The sequence below is a fragment of the Aspergillus affinis genome, assembly GCF_023601865.1.
Source record: "Aspergillus affinis strain CMG 70 chromosome Unknown NODE_54_length_210522_cov_88_772862, whole genome shotgun sequence".
In the NCBI taxonomy this organism is placed as follows: domain Eukaryota; kingdom Fungi; phylum Ascomycota; class Eurotiomycetes; order Eurotiales; family Aspergillaceae; genus Aspergillus; species Aspergillus affinis.
In genome coordinates this window covers 170,061-189,022 of record NW_026515835.1, presented here as the reverse complement: position 1 = coordinate 189,022, position 18,962 = coordinate 170,061, and the positions used below count along the sequence as shown (strand labels likewise).

The following is an 18,962-nucleotide window of genomic DNA, read 5'->3' as shown; positions in this document are numbered from 1 at the left end:
TATATACTCGGCCAACCGAGCCGCGGCCATGCGAAGAGACGGGCGATTCATCTCATCTCCAGATCCGGCACCCCCAGAGCGACGGGCGGCCGAAATCAGGCATCACGCCAACCGTACGGAATCGGTGCACGTCGGCCAGGCCGCATGAGGCATTAATTTTTCTCTGTTTTTTCTTCGGACTTTCTCGTGCTAGTCGCTCAATTCGCCGCATCTCCGCACCACGGGATCCCCGACTTTGGATCTGGGGAGTAAGAGAGTGGAGCGATTGCGCACGAGGGCACGGAGGAGTCGGGCCAAAAGGAGTCAAACGCGGGCGGAGCGACGTCGAAAGGTTCTGGAAAGAGGCAGGGAGAGCGTGGAGGCTAGAGAGTTTCAGGGGTGTTTCCCCGTCCTTCGTCCAGCGACTGCATCTGGCCGGTGCAGAGTGCAGAGTCAAGCCTGGCCAGACCCTTCATTTCGTGCCCTAAAATGGAATCTCCGAGGCGATCCGGAGGTTGGCCGTAACCGCTAAGCTTAGAGACTAGTCACTAGGCACTAAACTAGTTCGTAGTGCGCAGTCTAGCGTCGCTGCAAGCAGTCATAAAAATAGGTGTGGCAAACCGTTCAATTGGAATGTGCAGAGAAGACAATGGAAGAGGCAATGGAATGTGAGAAGACATAGAGTTAGATTACGGAAGACGCCGAGTCTGGGTCCCGTGCCGCTGCCCGAATCCGGCACGTTCGCCTTTCGATTCGCATTTTCTCTTCCTCGCAAGGGACACCCGTCAACAACACACAACATCGGAGTCTGACTACAGGAAAACGCACTCCCCTCACCGACACCCCTTTCAAGCCTGCGTCCCATTCAATCGACGTTACACTACCTCCCTAGCCCGGGGTCAGATGCCGTCCCGATCACCTGAAGCCAGGATTCCAATTGGACTGCGTTGGCAGGATTCTCCGACATATCCCCAATGAGTTACCCCGGAACTGAAGATCTGGAGTCTGACCCCGCCTGAAACTGGCCTGAGTCCCTGATTGTTTACTTCGGATGGGGGCTGGGGTTTGAGTTTGTCCAAGTTGAGGGGAGGGAACCGTAGATGGACACGACGGACTAGTCTGTCTTCGTAACGTCTACACGACGGGCGACGATTTCCCAGTCCTTCAAGTTAAATCAACAAACGAGGGTAGCATATTGACATGCACACCGAAACCAAATAAGTGAAAGCTCGAATTCAATTCTAAACCCCGGACCCAGACCCAGACTTGTACAGTACGCCACACACCAGACCCCCTGCGTCTTAGATTTTCATGCTTATATACAAAACAACCCCAGGCCGGGGAAGAATCTCTTGGAGAGGGAGGGGCCGATTTACCACCGCCAAATGAGGAAAAAGTACCACACAAACACAATCGCAGCCACGTGTCGGACCGAGTCGATGAACTCGCCCCCGATCAACCGCGCCCGGCTGCCCGATCTCCCTCGGGAATCGGCGTGGCTCGGTTTCCATTTCGTGCGGTCCAGCTTGTCCTCGTCTGCATCTGCACTCGGGTAAGCATCATGATATGGCGGGGATGACTTGTATCGAGGCGGGTAGTTCGTCGCTCGGCTGGCCAGGCCACCCGGAGACGGGAACTTGGAGCTGGACGTACCTGAGGAAGGTACTTGGGAGAATTCATATTGAGGGGGGCGGGATTCGGAGAGAGGGAGGAGAGGGCTTGAGGAGGTGGGCTTGGGGGGATAGGCCGCGCGCACGACAGCGCGGGCCAACAGCACGACGAGTGTCAGGCCGACGATGAGGCCGTAGTGGATGAAGATGGAGAGTTGGTCGGGTAGAAGACATAGATGGTTCTGAAGCGTAGTGGCGGTGTTTCCTTCGGCCGTCGGTTTCCCCGTGGCTGGATCGATGGGATTCCATAGACTGGTGAGCACAAAGCCCGGACGACGGACCCCCATGGCCCAGGACAGACTCTTCACCGTGATCTCCTTAGGCGAGCCGCTAAACTCGCGGTGGGATATCTCACAGTAATCATGATCGTCTCCCGAATAGACCTGGATGAGGTTTGGCCCGACCTTACTGACAAGATCCTTGGAGATTGTCTGGGTCAGAACGTTTTGGTACTGGTAGCCACCCGCGATGGTGAGGGCATTGCGCTCGTCTTCCTCCAATCCACCCTCGGACGAAGGAGGCCAGTGTTCTCTCAACGGGCCGCAAGGCGTCGCCGGTCGACGATACAACGGAACATGGGTAAGAAGAACGGCGGGAAGACCGACGACCTCCGGCTGGGGCCTGTGCGCGACCGAAGGCTCAGAGATATCGATGGCCTTGTGAGTGAAGAGATGGCCTTCGCTTTGATTGTTCAACATGCGTAGCTCTTCCATCTCTGCCTTTGCCCGATGCACGCTCATATTGTTAAGGAAATCCTCCGCTTCTTTCCAAATGCGTTCATTCGGTCGGTCGCCGTCCCCAGATCCAGCGCCTGTACTGCCAGTCTCGGGGTCGGGCTGGTCCATGGCGCTCAAGGAGACCGTATCCATTGAAACAAAGGTATGATTCCCGATCACATCGACCCTGTTGCCTTTTCCAAAAAACATTTGGAACCGATCGCGTACTGGCACCTGCACCCCCGACCCAAACCCAAGATCATGGTTTCCGGGCAGACTGGCGATCATCCTGCGGCCGCGAGGGTTGGTCGAGAACCGATCACCTTCACTCCACTGATCCAGGAATATCTTCACGAAGCGATGGTACTCCTCCTTCCAGAACGAATCTTTATATTTCTTATACCGCTCCTCCGGACTGGAGCTGTGGGCCGTTGCCCATTCTCTACCACCATCGAACAAGTCGCCCAGAAACAGCACCGAATCGGGGCCGAGTTTGTTTTGAATCGACCAGAAAGACCGTCGCAGGTACTGATCGGTGAACAGCACCGTCAGCGTAGAAAGCGGCCACGGTCGGCCGGGATACGTATGCGGGTCGACGAGCTGAGGATCGGCGATGAAGGCAACATGGTGTGGCGTCGCGTCTCGAGGCTGCAGAAGAACAACAAGAAATTAGCACCTGGAATGGAAGTTATCCCTCAATGAAGCCGTTCTCACCCAATGTTCCCAATTCCCCCACGCGCATGTCTCCAGGCTCTCCCGAAAGACAGTCCGCTCCCCCCACCACAGAGTCCAGAACCACAAGAGAATCAAGCCATTCGCGATGCTGAAGATAGACTTGAAGGTCCGCCACACTTGTGTCCCTAGTGCCGCCCTGGCTTTAGAGCCCTCTGCGCCGCCCGAGGCCAGCGATGCACCGCGCGTCTGAAGGTCTGCGATCTGTCGACTTGCCCCCGTCGGCAAGAACGATTGAACCCGGTCCAGCGTGCCCGGAGACTTGGAAAAGGAACCGCGTGAGGGTCGGTAAGCGTCCGCGCTTGCACCTTGTCGATAGGAATAACTCATGGTTCGGTGTCAAATGAACGGTGTGGAAGAAGCCAAACTACGGTGACCGCTGCATCGCTCCGCCCTTGTTGTTGACAGGAGTGTGAACAGACACTCGGCAACAGACAGACTCCAGTGGCTAGCCCGATGTCACATGAAAGAGGGGGATGTAAGACGAAGTCACTATGCTATTGCGGGAAATCAAAACGAGCGAAATCCACAATTTTGGCCATTGGCGATGAGACACAATCGATCAAGGGGTCGGAGATCTGCTGACGGCCCGCCGACACATCGCAGGGTCACGTGCCCGATCCGGGGTCACGCCTCGACCCCCGATTTCTGAGGCCAACAACTTAAAACTTAGAAGTAGAACCAGACGCACTGACTTGGGTATTGTCCTGATGCTTGACTCGACACTAACTGGTACGCCTAATAGCTGTTTACATTGGTACATAGGTTCTTTGTCTTGAAAGTGACAGCAGGGAAGCCAGAGGTGGATGTATAAAACGAGTGGGACCGATCTATATATATCTTTCTGTGTTGCAGGATTCAAAACCCAGTAAATTGCTAAGGAGACACAATCCAACGATGAAACATGATCAAACGCAGCTGATGCCTGTCAACTGAACGAATCAGACAGTCGCTTCAACACATTTTTTATCTATTAGTATCAAGGCTTGAACACCCGAGATCTCCACCCTTAATAAAGATAGTATTAATAAGCATAATATGAATGAGATGCAGATAGGCAGTGAGGGTATGAATGATGAAATGAAATCCGTCTTTTGTAGGTAGCGACAAGAATAAGCGAGATGCGCGTAGCGGTCAACTCAAGGAGTAAAGGAAAGACTAATTAGGTGGAGTTCGTGGGACAGCATTGACCTCCCCGATTGCATTCGTCGCCACATTCGAGCAGACAGGCCTGGGGATCGCCATCGCGAATGCTCGCGGGCCGGTTAGAAGGATGATTGGGAGCCGACGGGTCACTGCTGCTTCCGCGGGAATAGGACGGGGCCGCCGTGGAATCCTCAACATCACTGTCCGGTGCGAATTCGGGCTGGATGGTCGAAGAGTGGATACCGTACGCATGCAAGCATTTTCTCACTTGTCGTGCAAGGCGCATGTATCTCTCCGATCCCTCTCCCTTGATCTCAGTGTCCACCTGAATGTGAATTGAAGCGACAATCTTGGTGTCACTCAATTGCCACACGTGGAGGTGATGGGAGCCGATCACTCCAGGAAGCCGCTCGATGTCTTCCTTGATGTGGTCGATACTCATACCGGGGGGAACGGCCTGGAGAAGGATGCGGGAAGCGGCTTTGCAGAGGGGAATGGCAGAGGCGAGGATGATGATAGTGATCACCAGCGAAATGCCGGGATCCACGTAGTAGCGCCAGTCGTAATCGGTCAACCAAATGACCAGAGCCGAGACAATCACGCCGATATTTCCCAGGGCATCGCCCATGACATGCAAGAAGACACCTCGCATGTTAAGGTCGTGGTGACCGTGTGAGTGGTTCTCTTTGGGCTTGGGTTGGGCATGGTTGTGAGACTGGTGAATGTCGTCATCGGCCCCATGATCGGCCGTTGGGAAGGGAGCGTGGTCATCGTCGGTGTAGAGTCGGCTTCCGTCTTTCCTAGGGAGCAGGGAGGACCGTTCTGATGGCTCAACTCCTCTCTCACTTCCCTCACGCGAGACAGTCTCCGATTCAGAGGATTGTTCGTCGTCCACAAAGCGCGTCCGACTAGCCGCAATAATCTCCTGTCTCAAGGTCGCCGGATGCACCTGTATATCCTCGGGATCAAATCCACGCGTGGTGGTACTGTAGCGGCGCGAGCTAAGGTTCTGGCCGTCAAGGGTCCGGCGTCTGCGAGAATAGGGAGATGACGGTACGGTGGCAGCCTGCGAGGCCTCATTCTTTGGATATGATGTTAGATAAAGTCCATGACCGCAGATCGAGGAGGGGATTTACATTTGCGGCAGCCTTCTGCTTGTCAACCGCAGCCGAATGGCTGTGATCATGGGAACTATATCCCTGCTCTGCAGCATTGACATCATCGATTTCCTCGTCATGTCCATGACTGTGACCGTGGCCACCATGACCATGCGAATGGTCATGGAACAATGCCAGGCCTATGATGTTGGACAACAGTCCCAGACAGCCGACAATGCAGACAAATTTGGGATTCTTGACCTCCTGAGGCTCAAACAATCGCTGTACGGCCTCCAAGAAAATCGATAAACACAAGGCGACTAGGAAAACGCCATTGACGAGGGCACCGAGAGTTTCTGCGCGTTGCCACTGCACGTAGTCGAGGACGAAAAATTAGAGTTTGTTCCGGAGGCAACGAAAACAAGAAGGGGAATGTCTTACCCCGTAGGTGTACATCTTGGAAGTCGTTTCGCGGTTGGCAACTTTGACTGCCCACAATCCAACGAGTAGAGATATAACATCATTGAGCTATCGGTATGCGTATGAGTGGATGTTGGCGATTGAGTCGGAGCGTAGATAACGTACCATGTGAAACGAATCGGCAACCAGGGCAAGGGAGTGGACAGTGTAACCTGGACGGCTGAATTAGACAAAGTCGATCTCACTCGGAAGAAAGACAACTAACCGGCGATCAGCTCGAGCAAGAAAAATGCAGTATCTATCACCAGCAGGATCAAGATCCTGTGGGTTTTTGAGAGACCCATGATGTAGATGCCCTTGGAGCGCGCTAAGTGGCGCAAGGCAGGGAAAAAAAGAACGAATGACGATAACCCCACCAGTCAGGTTTTGAGGTGAACAGGAGCGAAGCAGAGAAGGGAGAGTCAGCTCAGGTATCAGATAAGGTGAAAAAGGAAAAGGGCATGAAGAGCCAGGGAAATGGTCGGAAATCGAGAGAGACACAAGAGGCCAGGGGAAAGAGAGAAGGACCATGAAACCCCAAAACCGGGAAGAATTGGCGGGCAGAATTCCAGGGCGGCGAGACTCTCCGATGGGCCCGGCAGGTGGCGTTATCGCGGATGCCGATGGCCTCAGGCACTCTGTCGATCCCGGAGGTGCTCCTTACGATGCTGCATATAGTAGCCTTTTTTTCATACATAGTGGACAATATCTCAATTCCACCTACAATATCAAGATGATTTTACCTATCTATGTCAAATATCATCATGTCAACTGACTTGATTGTTACTCGGAACACCTGCCACATACTAATATCGATCTAGTACTAGTAACCTACCTAACGCCTCTATCAAGACACTAGGACTCTCGCTTACGGTGGTGCATGCGCATTAACGTGAAAATATCTGGAGAAGCTGAAATTAGAGGAAATAGGACCCATTGCAATGCATCTCATTGGTTTTGTACCTCTCTTAATTCGAAATTTTCTTCGTCCGAGGGAGAACTATGGCAATAGCCTGGCTCAAAAAGACCGATGACCGATGGTAATTGAATTATCTGGAAAAAAAGACTTAGAAGGCGCCAAAATACGTCCTCGACACGAAACACAGCGAGAAAACTCTGGCGCTTTTTGTTTATTCCGGAACCAAATGACAGTCCGGTTGACTACCCATGACTCCGGGTGCTTCTGTTCGTGAAACCTGGGTAAAATTTAGCCAATTGCTTTCGAACACTTGTGAAATCGACTGCGACTTATGAAAAACTATGATTAGAGAAGACTGCACATTTATTCTTTCCAATATGTTGTATGAATAGTCTGTCAGAACTTATTTGAGAAGCTAAGTTAAGGGGTTGTCGTACAGTGGAACAGACAGTGGCTGACAGTGACTTGGTATGATGCGGTGCCATGGGCTCGGAGCCACAGTGAGGAATTAAATTATCATTCTTTGGTGGGTGATATGAATATCTTTTTCTCTAGTGCTAAGTACGCGACTTTGCTAGAATCCATTGATAGACGAATATTGTTTCTTGATGATGCATGGGACGAATGAAAGGCAACTAAAAATGACCACTCTTGCACCCCTCTTTCTTATCTTCATGAAAATCTGGTAAACAGTGTAGAAAGACGGAAAGGTAGGACAGTGTAACATGGTTCAACCTGGAGTGATCTAAGACGACCCATCCTCATAGTAGGTAAGATAGATATGTAAACACCCTGAATACCGTCTTCAGAATGCCTCTTTCTGACCATATACCACGTAGAGTTTGGAGTAATTATGCAAAGACCGATCCTTCAGCTCATTTCGGACCCCAATCAAAAGCAGCTGTACCTCTTCAACACTCCATCCAAGGTACCGGGTACACAGGGCCAATGAATATGCTTCGAGCGCCTCCAGCATATTCGCTTGATGATATATGCCGAGCCGTTTCAGCGTAGTGTTTCTCGCCCATGGACCGAATGGGACCTGCACGGGTCAGCGAACTGGGGTTGGTGACAATCAGTTCCACCAGGAGACAGACCTGAATGATTTCCTGGCGGACATTTGCAAATCCCGTTTGTGTCATCCACTCGCTGTATTGACCCGAGACACCCAAAGGTTTCCCGAACCTTCGACTTGCGTGGATGAGTTGATCCCGCCACTCAAGAAGATGTGGGGACTTCTCCGTACTTTCATCATCGGAGAAGATGCCAGCAGTGAAGTCGACGATCTCGAACCATCCCCCGGGACTGAGCGACTCATAGGCCTGCTGGAAAAGACGCGGGAAGTCATGGACGCAACCTTCAATTGCCCGTGCATGTATGTAATCGAATGACCGCGAGAAATTCCACTCTAGCTCGAAGTCATCGATTTCAAAAACACAATTTGGTGGAACCCTGGGAAGGAATTGGTTACATGACAACGCGAATCATGACCTGGTTTGGGGAGGGAGCGGGAGAGATCATACCATGAGGGTTGAATGGGGCTTAGATCCGTGCCTGTCCTACGTAAATACCATTGAATTGGGGAGGTAGATGGTCTTGAACATCATGAGACCTACCGATTACCACGGCATCGGGAAAGGAGCTATCAGCACGTTAGCTGGAAGCATGGGCGTGAGGTGATGAGTGGATTTGTCCTACTCCGCCATGTCAATCGCCCACGTTCCCGTCCCGGTGCCAATATCCAGAACTCGTTGTAGTTTTGGAAGGGGGGCGCGGTACAAGTCTCCCCCCATGGCAAGGCTGCAGATGTGGTGATGCTTTGGGTGGTTAGTCAAACATTTGTGACTGACAAGGATTGAGAGTACCAAGTCGAGCCGCTCTTGTTCCCTTTCGTCGTTGGGCTGGACAGGTGTTAGGACCAGTTGTCCGAGGGTGATCAAATTGTGTGCTGTGATGCTTACAATGACATATTCCCCTTGTCGGTATGCGTGATATCTCCGTCCATTCTTGTGCGGTTAATGACGAACTTCCCGGAGAGGACCGCAAACCTCACCTCGTACCTAGCTTGCATATTAGACCTCATCTAGAGAAGTAAGAATAGTGAAAACAAACTGGTAATTAAGAATGGTCGATGAAAGAGAGGCGGTTGAGCTGGCAAATAACCGTCAATACTACCCCGGGATGCAGAGATCAGGAATCAGCCCCTGAATGCAGACCATACCTACCCACTTTCATAGCCATCCCAGTCATCAAACACATCCAGGTCCTCCTTATCAGCAGTCAGTGTCCGTCGAGACTAATGCAAGTCCAAAGCTAGCTGAAACACAAACCCCGGACACGATAAGCGGGTCGAAAGGTGGCTGGTGCTCGTCCATAGTGAGTTGACAGAAGGGGCATAAACGGAATTGATCGACGTGACAGAATATGTAACTTTTATCCCGAGGAGCGCCCGCCGATCGCTTATATTCAGGACCAACTTTTGCTGTGACCACGCGAATCCCCTCGCGTGGAACCAGTTTAGCCCCCGGGGTTACACAATAAACCCCCCATTGTTTGCTGTCCATCTTAGCTCTGTCCGACACGGCCGGACTCCTTATCCCCCCTAGACCAGTACCAATAATTGGCGCGGGTCATTTGTAACCGTTGAGGGTTGCAGATGCCCCAATATCCAGCCACATGCGTATCCGATGATGCCCAATCACGCGGGATGGCAATGGGGCTACCTGCAGGAAAGGGATGATGGAGAAGGCCAACATTGGTCGAGTTTTACCAGGAAGCTGGGTACGTGCATAGATCACCGAAAAAATCTCCGAAAGTATATAATTTAGATCAACATACCGGGTAGAGCAATGTTGGGAGGGGTAGTGGTGTTGAGTACTTAGCTCGTCTCGTTGTCTTGTATTTTCCTCTAAAGAAATTTTGGCCAGATCGCTTACCAGATGCTTCAACTACTCTTGGAGCCCTCATACGTTGTGCTCGTGTGGATATGTTATCTGCTAGCTATCGCTGTTTATCGGTTATATCTGTCTCCGTTGGCCAAGTTCCCAGGCCCCAAACTGGCTGCTCTTACTAGGTGGTATGAGACTTACTACGACACGTACTGCTACGGGCAGTACACATTTGTGATTGCCCGAATGCATGAGAAATATGGCAAGTGCTGGACTTGAGCAAGGAAGTGACAAGCGCTAAAACCACCCAGGCCCTATTGTCCGAATCAGTCCGTGGGAACTGCACGTCAACGACCCCGACTTTTACGAAGTACTCTACTGTCGGAGTAGTCCACGAAACAAATACGAGTATTTCACAAAGCAGTTTGGGCTCATACGGACGGTTGTGTCTACGATCGATCATCATCACCACCGTCTCCTACGCGCCAACATGAATCCATACTTTTCCACATCCCGGATACGCAGCCTAGAGCCCTTGATCCAGAATTTAGTGGATAAACTTTGCCACCGGCTAAAAGAGTGCAAAGGCACCGGCAAACCGATTAATATTCACCACGCTTATAATTGTTTTACCACAGACGTTGTGTCTGATTATACTATGGGCGTTGGATTTCATTACCTCGACGAGCCCGGGTTCGTCCCAAAATGGAACGAAACATTGACGACAGGCGCCAAAGCGAGCGTGTATATGAGACCATTTCCGTGGCTGCGATGCTTGCTAGACGCGCTCCCGGAGAGGGTGTTGTTGCGGATTTTTCCCGAGGCAATCCTCACAGCTCAATTCAAGAGTCGCTGCGAAAACATCATGCAATCGATCATCGATGAACAGAGCTCCAAGAGTTATGACAGAGTTAGAAGTCAATTCAGTCATCCAACGTTCTTCCACGACGTGCTTAACAGCAGTTTACCTCCGGAGGAGAAATCCCCGGAGCGGCTTTCTCAGGAAGTGCGGTTGGTTATCGGGGCTGGGTCGGAGTCGACATCGAAGATGTTGGCGTGGACGACGTTTTACCTGTTGGAAAATAAAGATAAATTGGATAAATTGCGAGAGGAGCTGAGCCGGCTGGACCCTGAATACACGGCTTCTTTGGTTGATTTTGAGCAGATGCCTTATCTAGTAAGTCAACTCAATTACATTGCGGGAGCAATCTGCTGATCGTGGAAGACTTCTGTGATGCTTGAAGGATTGAGGTATGGCCTCGACATCCTTTGAGAAACTCGACTATAACCAAATAAACAGGCTCTCCTACGGAATAAGCTCCCGCCTTCCTCGAATTGCACCCAATGGCCCTCTCCAATTCAAGGAATGGACTATTCCTGCAGGCGTGAGATCTCACCTCCTAACCATTTTTAGAACAGGACACTGATATCAGATTCTAGACCCCGGTGGAAATGACTAGCGTACTTATGCACCACAACGAAAAAGTCTTTCCTGACTCTTATAACTTTATCCCCGAGAGATGGATGGATCTTGACGAGCGGAAGAGACTCGAGAAGTACATGGTGTCATTTAGTAAGGGATCGCGACAATGCCTCGGTATGAAGTGAGTGCAGCATAATTTAGCCCTCAATCTTTAGTGGTCCATTCCCGATGCTTACAGTCGATAGTCTCGCCAAGGCGGAAATATTGCTTCTCTTGCCGAAGATCCTGCGGGGGTTTGAGTTTGAGTTGTTCGAGACAACTCGCGAGGATGTCACCATTGCACATGACCTTTTCTTGCCCTACCCGAGGGAGAATAGCAAGGGGGTGCGGGTTCTCGTGCATTAAAGCTGAGCTCGCCGGCGGTGTGTTCGATCAATACTTCTCGGACTGTATTATGGGAAGGGATTGAAAAATGGGTTGGCTTTGTTTCTTCATTTTGTTCTGGTTTCTATGCTACGTTTATGATCCGGGAGGTTTGGAATGAATTAAATTATATCCGGTTCAATACCTACAGTGCAAGAGAGGATGCTTTCTTCATTTCGACAGGAGATGATAAACTCGTTGAAAAAAGCTCCCGGCCCCTGAGACATGTACTGGAAGAGCTTTTACAGTCTCACCTATCACATATGACGTATGCACTGCGGACGGGGTGTGTATACACGCATATGATATCATACAGAAATTGTCTTGGCGTACGGAGTACGGAGTACCATTTCAAATTAGCTACAACCAGGCATATAATAATAGGTATCATTGAATTCCACAAGATGCCTATATTATTATATCTGAAGAGGGGTAGGAAACAGTGGATGAAACTACAGACGCAAAGTCCACAAACTCCGCAAAATGATGTCACCCCTCAACCTAGGTAGGGCGCTGCAAATAGTATTTGAGCACTCGTGAGATCAAACTGCATGACTTAATGACTTGTCAGATGCAGGAGGTGGGGTAGAATCACATGAGCTCCTGGAAAAGATCGCCTGAGCTCTGATTAAACATGCACACGCGTGAATGATTCTGCAGCATGTCTTGGGGACAATCACCACGTTAATTCAGGAGGAACGCAACCCTGAATGAAAATCCATATGAATGAAGACATCAATGAAGCGATTCGAGTTATTGAGGGAAGGGAAAGAGGGGCAGGCCTCATGTAAGCTTTTTCTCGTTCTGGGAAACGGGTTGCTGCATGTCCCCGATGCCTTAGGCATCATAATGGTCATACACACCCGTACACATAGACCAATACAGGCCGAACATCATGAGCTAATATAACAAATTTTTAGAGAGTAATTGAAACCTCTCAAAAGGACTCGGTGGAAATTCATTGCCTTTTCTTGCATTTGTAAAACACACCCTACGATTCATCGGACATCTCAGCATTGCCAAGAGATCTTATGACAGCGATATGGCTGTATTGCCTACTCAATCGGGAGTGAAATGCTTGAATTCTCTATGAAAAGGGGTTGAGCGCTATTGCCAAGCCGCCATACAGGGAAGACGGACTGAGGCGGCAGTATCGCCAACATCTTATGTGGACTCGCTAATGTGATATCGCCTGCAAATGTTATTTATGGATTTCTTTCTGTTTCTCCGAGAGTGAGATTCCCTCGAGACAATGGGTGTTTCTAGACTCTAGAGCTGGACCGGTCCTTTTCCAGCAATCACTACATGATGTTCAGTAAGGGGAAACTGACCCTATAATCAACTATCTGCGTTTGAATACGAATTATCTCAAGAATAACCAGTCAGACGAGGAAAGCGGGGTAATCGGGGAAGACGAGGACGTAGAGGACGCGGAGCACGGGGCCGTAGGGGTAGAGGAAACTCTACTGAGACGATTGAAGTTAGTAAAGACGATAGGAACAGCGATAACGAGAATGAGGTACCAACCAGCGAAGAGAACGGGGAAACCAGCGAGGAAGAGGAAGTTGAGCCACCACGACGCAGTCAGCGAGCTGGCCGTGGCAAGGCAGCGCGGTGGTTAGGGGACAAGAACTGACGGAATTCGAATTCTGAATGGAGGCCTGTGATTGTTTAATAAATGCAGCGTTTTTTGTACGATTAAAAGAATGATAAATGTCCTGTTTAAACGATTATACTAAGTGCCAATTTTCCATATCACATGGCCACGCTAAACCGAATAGGAAATGGAGGTGTCGGGGTAATCTGGGGGTGTGTCGGTCTAACACGACCCCTCATTGACCCCCGTTACTCAAGCGCTCATCTATAGCCCGGGTTAATCGAACAAATCTCGACTCAACGACCAGGTTACACATCTCCGCCACCAGAAACACCACGGGAGTCACAACGAGACCCGAAATCAAAAACGTAGCTAGGAAGGCCCCAGGTTTCTGAGACGCGGTATCGGCACCATTATATTCCTCACCTGTTAGTGTTATCCACACATAATGTTTTAGCTGCGTCTGTAACATCAAAAAGACTAACCCATGTGTCGCATACAGCGTGAATGATAATTTTCCGAGATACTGGCAAGGACGGGTATTCAATAATCGCTGAGCATACCCCAGGCCGCTGATCGAATAGACTAATAGGGAGGAGCCCAGCGAGTACCAAGGGTTCTTGTAATCTAACCAACTCTAGAACTCGATCCAGTGATAAGGCAGGAATCGACAGAGGAAAGCGTAATCGGGCGGGAATTCGTTGCCAGCTGGAAGACCGAGAAGATAGATTCCAGCGAGAAAGCATTTAACGTAGCCGTACTTCTGTAAGAAACTGTACTTCTTTCCCTTGATGCTGCCCTTTGACGAACACAATTGTATCTCTGCTATCAACAGACCCGATATAAAACTGCAAACGTCCCAATATGACCGAACCAGAAACAGTAAAAGTACATCGAGACCAGCGACCAAAGACGAGTGTTCTGCTGCCATGTGGACTGGACAGAAATTGTGAAATAGACAATAAATGAGCCGCGTAGCTCGTGTGGCATCGTCCAGAATTGCTCATTCAGACCATGATTGTATTGGAATCTGATTATGTTCGAAATGTCGACCACATATTCACAGAGGTATCTCACATGGCTGGATGGAGAAGTACGTGGAGTGATCGTCATGACCTTGAAACTCACATACCAAAAAGGATAGAAATCTAAAAAGAAAAGAAACTGAGAAATGATCGCAAATGTAAAGGCAGGAAGAAAGAGACGAAAAGGTCTGCGACAATTTGCAGATTGAAGACGGGAAATAAACTGGATGGGCGACCCAGAGTCTCGCAGCCTGAGCAGATTGAAGAGATTGAGCAACCGGAGATGACCATGAGAAGAGGGACCATTGCATCCAATCCCCATAGAAGGCGGAAGGGTAACAGTTGGATCAGATGCCGATTTTCCTCCGCCGGCTGGGCCCAAAATGATCGATAAGGTGTCTTAATCTCTCCATTGAAGTAATGATTGAATGCTATCAAGAAGGTTGCAAGGCCTCTGAGACCGTCGACCCATTGGACCCTCTCCATGTTTTTCACGGGTCGAGGATAATATTAGAAAACTTGAAAGCTTGGGAAGATCTCAAACACAACAAAAGTTTGATCAGATATCTATTGAAATACTCGGGGAAATATGTCTTTCATATTTGAAGAGATGGCCGGTCAAGGTACTCATGGACGCGTCACTACAGACAATTGACATGTCGCGTGCTTCAGATATGTCAGTCTGTACCTCAAACTGTTAAGTATCTCAGCAAAAGGCTTTAGAGTTGCCCATATTGAACTTAAATTGATAGAGAAAGATTCAAGATAATAGAGCTATAGAATCGCCGAATAGCGAATAATACTGCAGAGTATTATGCATTTGATATTACAGACCAGACTTTCTGATGAACACTGCAAACGAGTGTATGTGATTAAGATTAATGTATGTAGCTAAGTATATCCACCGCAAGAGAACCTTCAGTGCTTGTCGTTGGCCAGGCTCTCCGCTTCTGCCTCAATGTACAAATATGTTGTGCAACACGCGTTTCCACATCAAGAAAAGACGAGGCAAAGGGGTCTGAGAGTTATTTACAGGATATCTCCAACAGCCTCAAGAGTGGTGGGGAGACCGTGGCTCAGATCCTCGTCCAGACCTTCACAGAGGATGGTGTTGACTCCGTCGGTAAGCTCGGAGACAAGTCCGTCTCCACCACGTCCGCCGCAAGGGTGTCCATCGGCACCGACGCCAGTGGGGATCTCGTTGACGGTTCCGGGGGCACCAGCTCCAGCAATGGGGACAGGAGCATGAGGAGCCGGAGCCGGAGCCGGAGCAGCGGGAGCAGCGACGCCGGGAGCGGCCTCTCCGAGGTAGCCCTCGCCGCGAGGGATGGCGTCTAGGGGATGAATTAGCGGAGTTCTTCAACATGGGAGTGCAAGAAAGAGTTCATACTACGAATAGGGACAGCAGCAACGCTCAGGAAGAGGCCGCAGAAGGCAGCGGAGGACAGCAAAGTGAAACGCATTTTTATGGTTGAACAAAGAGGAGAGCGGTAGAGCAGGAGGCTTTGCTGAAGGCTTTGGGACTTGAGGGCTTTGAAAGAAAGGCTTGAGCGTGTTGATTTCAAGTCAAGTTCGGGCGACACATCGTGGTTTAAATATTCCACGATTCGAAGGCCATGGCAGCCATGAGTCCCTTCTAATTTCCATTTTCAGCTCACCAGACCCCGATGCTCGAGAATAGGGGCACTTTTCCAATAATCGAAAGCCACAAGAGAGGTCGTTTGGTTTGTTCGTATACTCAGAATAGACGGAGCTCTGTATGGGCATCCTAATGCGGGAATCAGTAGAGACGAGATGCAGGTTCAAGGGGCCCTAAGCCCACACCGCGTTTTGTCCGGGGTTGATATCGCATACATAGGCCCGAATCTTGCAGAAAATGTGATATGAACAACAGCCCCCTGAACTAATGGGGCTTTCAATCGGGGTTTGCCTCCGGGGCCAAGTGTCACATTTGATGGCTCATGGTTGAGTAGATCATGCTGCTTCTGTTTCCTCCCCTGAGTCCTCAATGTTAGAAAGCACTTGATTTAATAAGCCCATTCACGAGCCATGGTATTATACTGGTCATGTTTTGATTAATGGCTTTCATGGGAATGTTGTGCAGGACATAAGCTAGCATAGTGAACAGAGAGGTCACATACCGACGAACTATTGTTCCTGGGACCAAAAATGATATATGCATGTACTCTGATCTAGCTTGCATAGAGATCTTTTTTCGAGGACTAACTAGAATACAAGTCCTGGACTTTCTTTCGCGGTTTCTGTGCTGTCGTGCCCCAGCGCCGTAAACCTTCCGAGTTCGCATCGTGATTGCATTCAATAATTGTCACCTACAGAATTCTCAACCCCGGAAACCTACTCGATATTTCCGAACAAAATAAATTCATTGGTGCATCTTGAGTTCAGTTTGTCAGTCATCGAGTGGCTCATCGTCCATAATAGATCCTTCCATGCAGCCACAATGTAAGGAAGGGCTCGACAAGAGCTCTGGATGGTACTGTGAAGCTAATAGTTAACTGTAAGCGCAAAGCCAAGGCATGATTTGAATAAGGCCGACAACTTACGGAGTACTCCGTACACTCCGTAAACTCAGTATGACTCGTAGAAGTGGTAGCCGCGCATGGCTTGGCATATGATGAGTGTTATATCACATCTTTAGCTCTAATTAGGACATTATGGAGAACTTAGTGTCTTCAGCCGGCTATCATCGGCGGATTCGCTACTATAAGATTTTGACTATTTACACATTGCATACGCAAGGGGCGGAAAACATGTGATATCTTTAAAAAGGTTAAATTTGAGGAGTTGGTCCGCGGAAACAGGGGGAGCAACAGGGGGATCAACAGGGGAACAAATGCCTCCTTGCTTCATAAAGCCCGTATAGCTGGACTTGTCTCATTGTGCGAGTCGTTGAGCGTCGTCTAGAGCTCACCGGAGTTTTTGTTCATTGTCTGAATTATTGTATGGCGCCCTTGATCTTCAGTTAATCGTTTCGCGCGCCTGACTTCCCTCGCAGAGACAGCGCTCCGGCGTCTTCCCATTGGATTGGGGAGAATTTATGCACTATAAACGACATGGGAGAGCTGACCAATGGCAATGCAAGCATCACTCGACATGCGTGGAACCATTCAAACCGAATATACGTCGCGTTGAGATACAATTACCTAATATGTCCATTAACGTTGCTATCGACGTTCTACGGTATGTATGCCCGCAGTTGAAGATGCAAGAAAGGGGATTCTGATTGTCAGTGAACAATTTTTAAAAAAAATTGTTTATGCAACTGGGCTTCACTACATGGAAGTGATAGATTACGATGACTGGCATCAATCTCGCTGACACTACGTTCGGACTTCTAACTAGACCAAAAGCCAGCTGACTGATGGTTCTGTCCTTGTAGTAACTACTTGATGTTGGACCGCTTCTCCTTCCTAATGTAGTTGAGTGTGTCACCTGATCCACACAGTAGACAACTCTCTCGCAGCTACGCTGCATCTTGAGGAATACAAGCATCTTTCTCCTCTTCATCGCACCGTAATCCTGACACTTGATATATCAACACTATTGATCATCGGGCTAAAAATTGTTTACTGAAGGTTGACAAAGGTGAGAGAAGGTAAGCATTGGCAAATTTATTGAATATAGTAATGATTCAAGCTACATCCCGGTCGTGATATGTATTGAAAACACTTCCGGCATACGCTGTGATATCTGGAGATGCTCTAGGCGCCTAGGGGCCACCATGGAGGTCAACGACGGTAAAACGAACGATCCTTGGGATTTCTTGATAGATAGCAATGATCGGATGTTGATTGATGAAGGAATGGTCGATGTCTTCTATGGTGCTGTTCACATATAAGCTGTCTTTGGAGGAGCAATGCTTAGCACCTTGCCTCAGGCATTCAACGGTGTTGCCCTAAACAAACGGCAAGATGCTTGGCATAAATGCCTCAGACATCACAATTCGCACAACTCTACTCTCAGCTCATTTCGGCGAAGGTGCACCATTCCACGCCCTCGAATTGATTAACCCAACCAATGAACCTGAGGTATGATTAGAAATGAGAGAAACCAAAGTGCAAGAGCCCAAGATCATCTACTTTTCATGAAAACGAAGAACGCGTGGTTTGCCGCTTACTTGAGGATGACATGTTACCGGAACAACAAAGTTATCAAAGTTTTCATAGCAGTAGAGACACGATTCCTGCCATATATGAAGCAATACGCGTGGATCGATATATTCTTGCTGGATTGTGCTGTTAGCTTAGAGCTTGAAATGGAGAGAAAAGACTGAGGCATGTTACAGAATTGGGTATACGTGGATCAAATTGAAAAGCCGGCCAGTCATCGAAAGTCCATGAGGCTGGATGATTCGAAGAATATTTAGTTCACCATGTCCGTCGCTTGTCTCTAATTGAATTAAGCATTACCTGGTACTTCTACTATGTTTGATGCCTCCCTATGAGTTGAAGGAACCATCCAGTGTTTTGCGTCCTTCGAATAATCGGTGGTGATATGCCTGTCACCATCGTTGGGAGCATAATAACAGTGGAAGTCTTGGTGCATCATTGAATGGTCTGGTTATATAATTTTAGCAAGGGACAGCTCCGCACGCGTCGCCGATTTTGGCATACCATATGTGAGCTCCAGTTCTTCCAAAATAGAGACTTGGCAAGGGTGTGGATCCCAAGCTAGCGCGGTGAATCCCTTGAGCCCCTTTCCACAGAACTGAGTAACAATCTGTGTTGACTTGATCATGACATCCCGAAATTGCTGGGTCGTTAAATTGCCCGGGTACCTTTGAGATCTTCGTCAACACCGACCGGACAACGACTTCGACCACAAAGGTGAAAGTAATTTGCTCTTACTCGTGGGTATATGCATGGAG

The 18,962-nt window shown here is 49.3% G+C and overlaps 5 protein-coding genes across 5 annotated transcripts; 1 reads left to right on the top strand and 4 right to left on the bottom strand.

The window, feature by feature from the left end:
* Window positions 1-1,351: 1,351 nt before the first annotated feature.
* KD926_008410 (putative manganese ion homeostasis (Fr)) lies at window positions 1,352-3,427 on the bottom strand (the record flags this gene model as incomplete). The annotated part of the gene is made up of 2 exons (XM_053101132.1): window positions 1,352-3,013; window positions 3,080-3,427. 2 exons carry the CDS (start codon window positions 3,425-3,427, stop codon window positions 1,352-1,354), a joined length of 2,010 nt encoding a protein of 669 aa, XP_052955301.1.
* An 832-nt stretch (window positions 3,428-4,259) lies between these two features.
* On the bottom strand, window positions 4,260-6,104 carry KD926_008409 (cation diffusion facilitator family transporter; the record flags this gene model as incomplete). Its single annotated transcript, XM_053101131.1, has 5 exons — window positions 4,260-5,324; window positions 5,380-5,709; window positions 5,782-5,868; window positions 5,926-5,972; window positions 6,026-6,104. 5 exons carry the CDS (start codon window positions 6,102-6,104, stop codon window positions 4,260-4,262), a joined length of 1,608 nt encoding a protein of 535 aa, XP_052955300.1.
* Window positions 6,105-7,523: 1,419 nt separating this feature from the next.
* Window positions 7,524-9,093, bottom strand: KD926_008408 (class I SAM-dependent methyltransferase; the record flags this gene model as incomplete). Its single annotated transcript, XM_053101130.1, has 9 exons — window positions 7,524-7,760; window positions 7,816-8,170; window positions 8,242-8,272; window positions 8,335-8,360; window positions 8,417-8,518; window positions 8,569-8,619; window positions 8,680-8,778; window positions 8,944-8,987; window positions 9,049-9,093. The coding sequence occupies 9 exons, from the start codon at window positions 9,091-9,093 to the stop codon at window positions 7,524-7,526; spliced, it is 990 nt and encodes a 329-aa protein (XP_052955299.1).
* A 312-nt stretch (window positions 9,094-9,405) lies between these two features.
* Window positions 9,406-11,434, top strand: KD926_008407 (cytochrome P450; the record flags this gene model as incomplete). Its single annotated transcript, XM_053101129.1, has 4 exons — window positions 9,406-9,499; window positions 9,918-10,783; window positions 11,047-11,210; window positions 11,275-11,434. The coding sequence occupies 4 exons, from the start codon at window positions 9,406-9,408 to the stop codon at window positions 11,432-11,434; spliced, it is 1,284 nt and encodes a 427-aa protein (XP_052955298.1).
* A 3,669-nt stretch (window positions 11,435-15,103) lies between these two features.
* On the bottom strand, window positions 15,104-15,537 carry KD926_008406 (uncharacterized protein; the record flags this gene model as incomplete). The annotated part of the gene is made up of 2 exons (XM_053101127.1): window positions 15,104-15,408; window positions 15,465-15,537. 2 exons carry the CDS (start codon window positions 15,535-15,537, stop codon window positions 15,104-15,106), a joined length of 378 nt encoding a protein of 125 aa, XP_052955297.1.
* Between the last annotated feature and the right edge of the window lie 3,425 nt (window positions 15,538-18,962).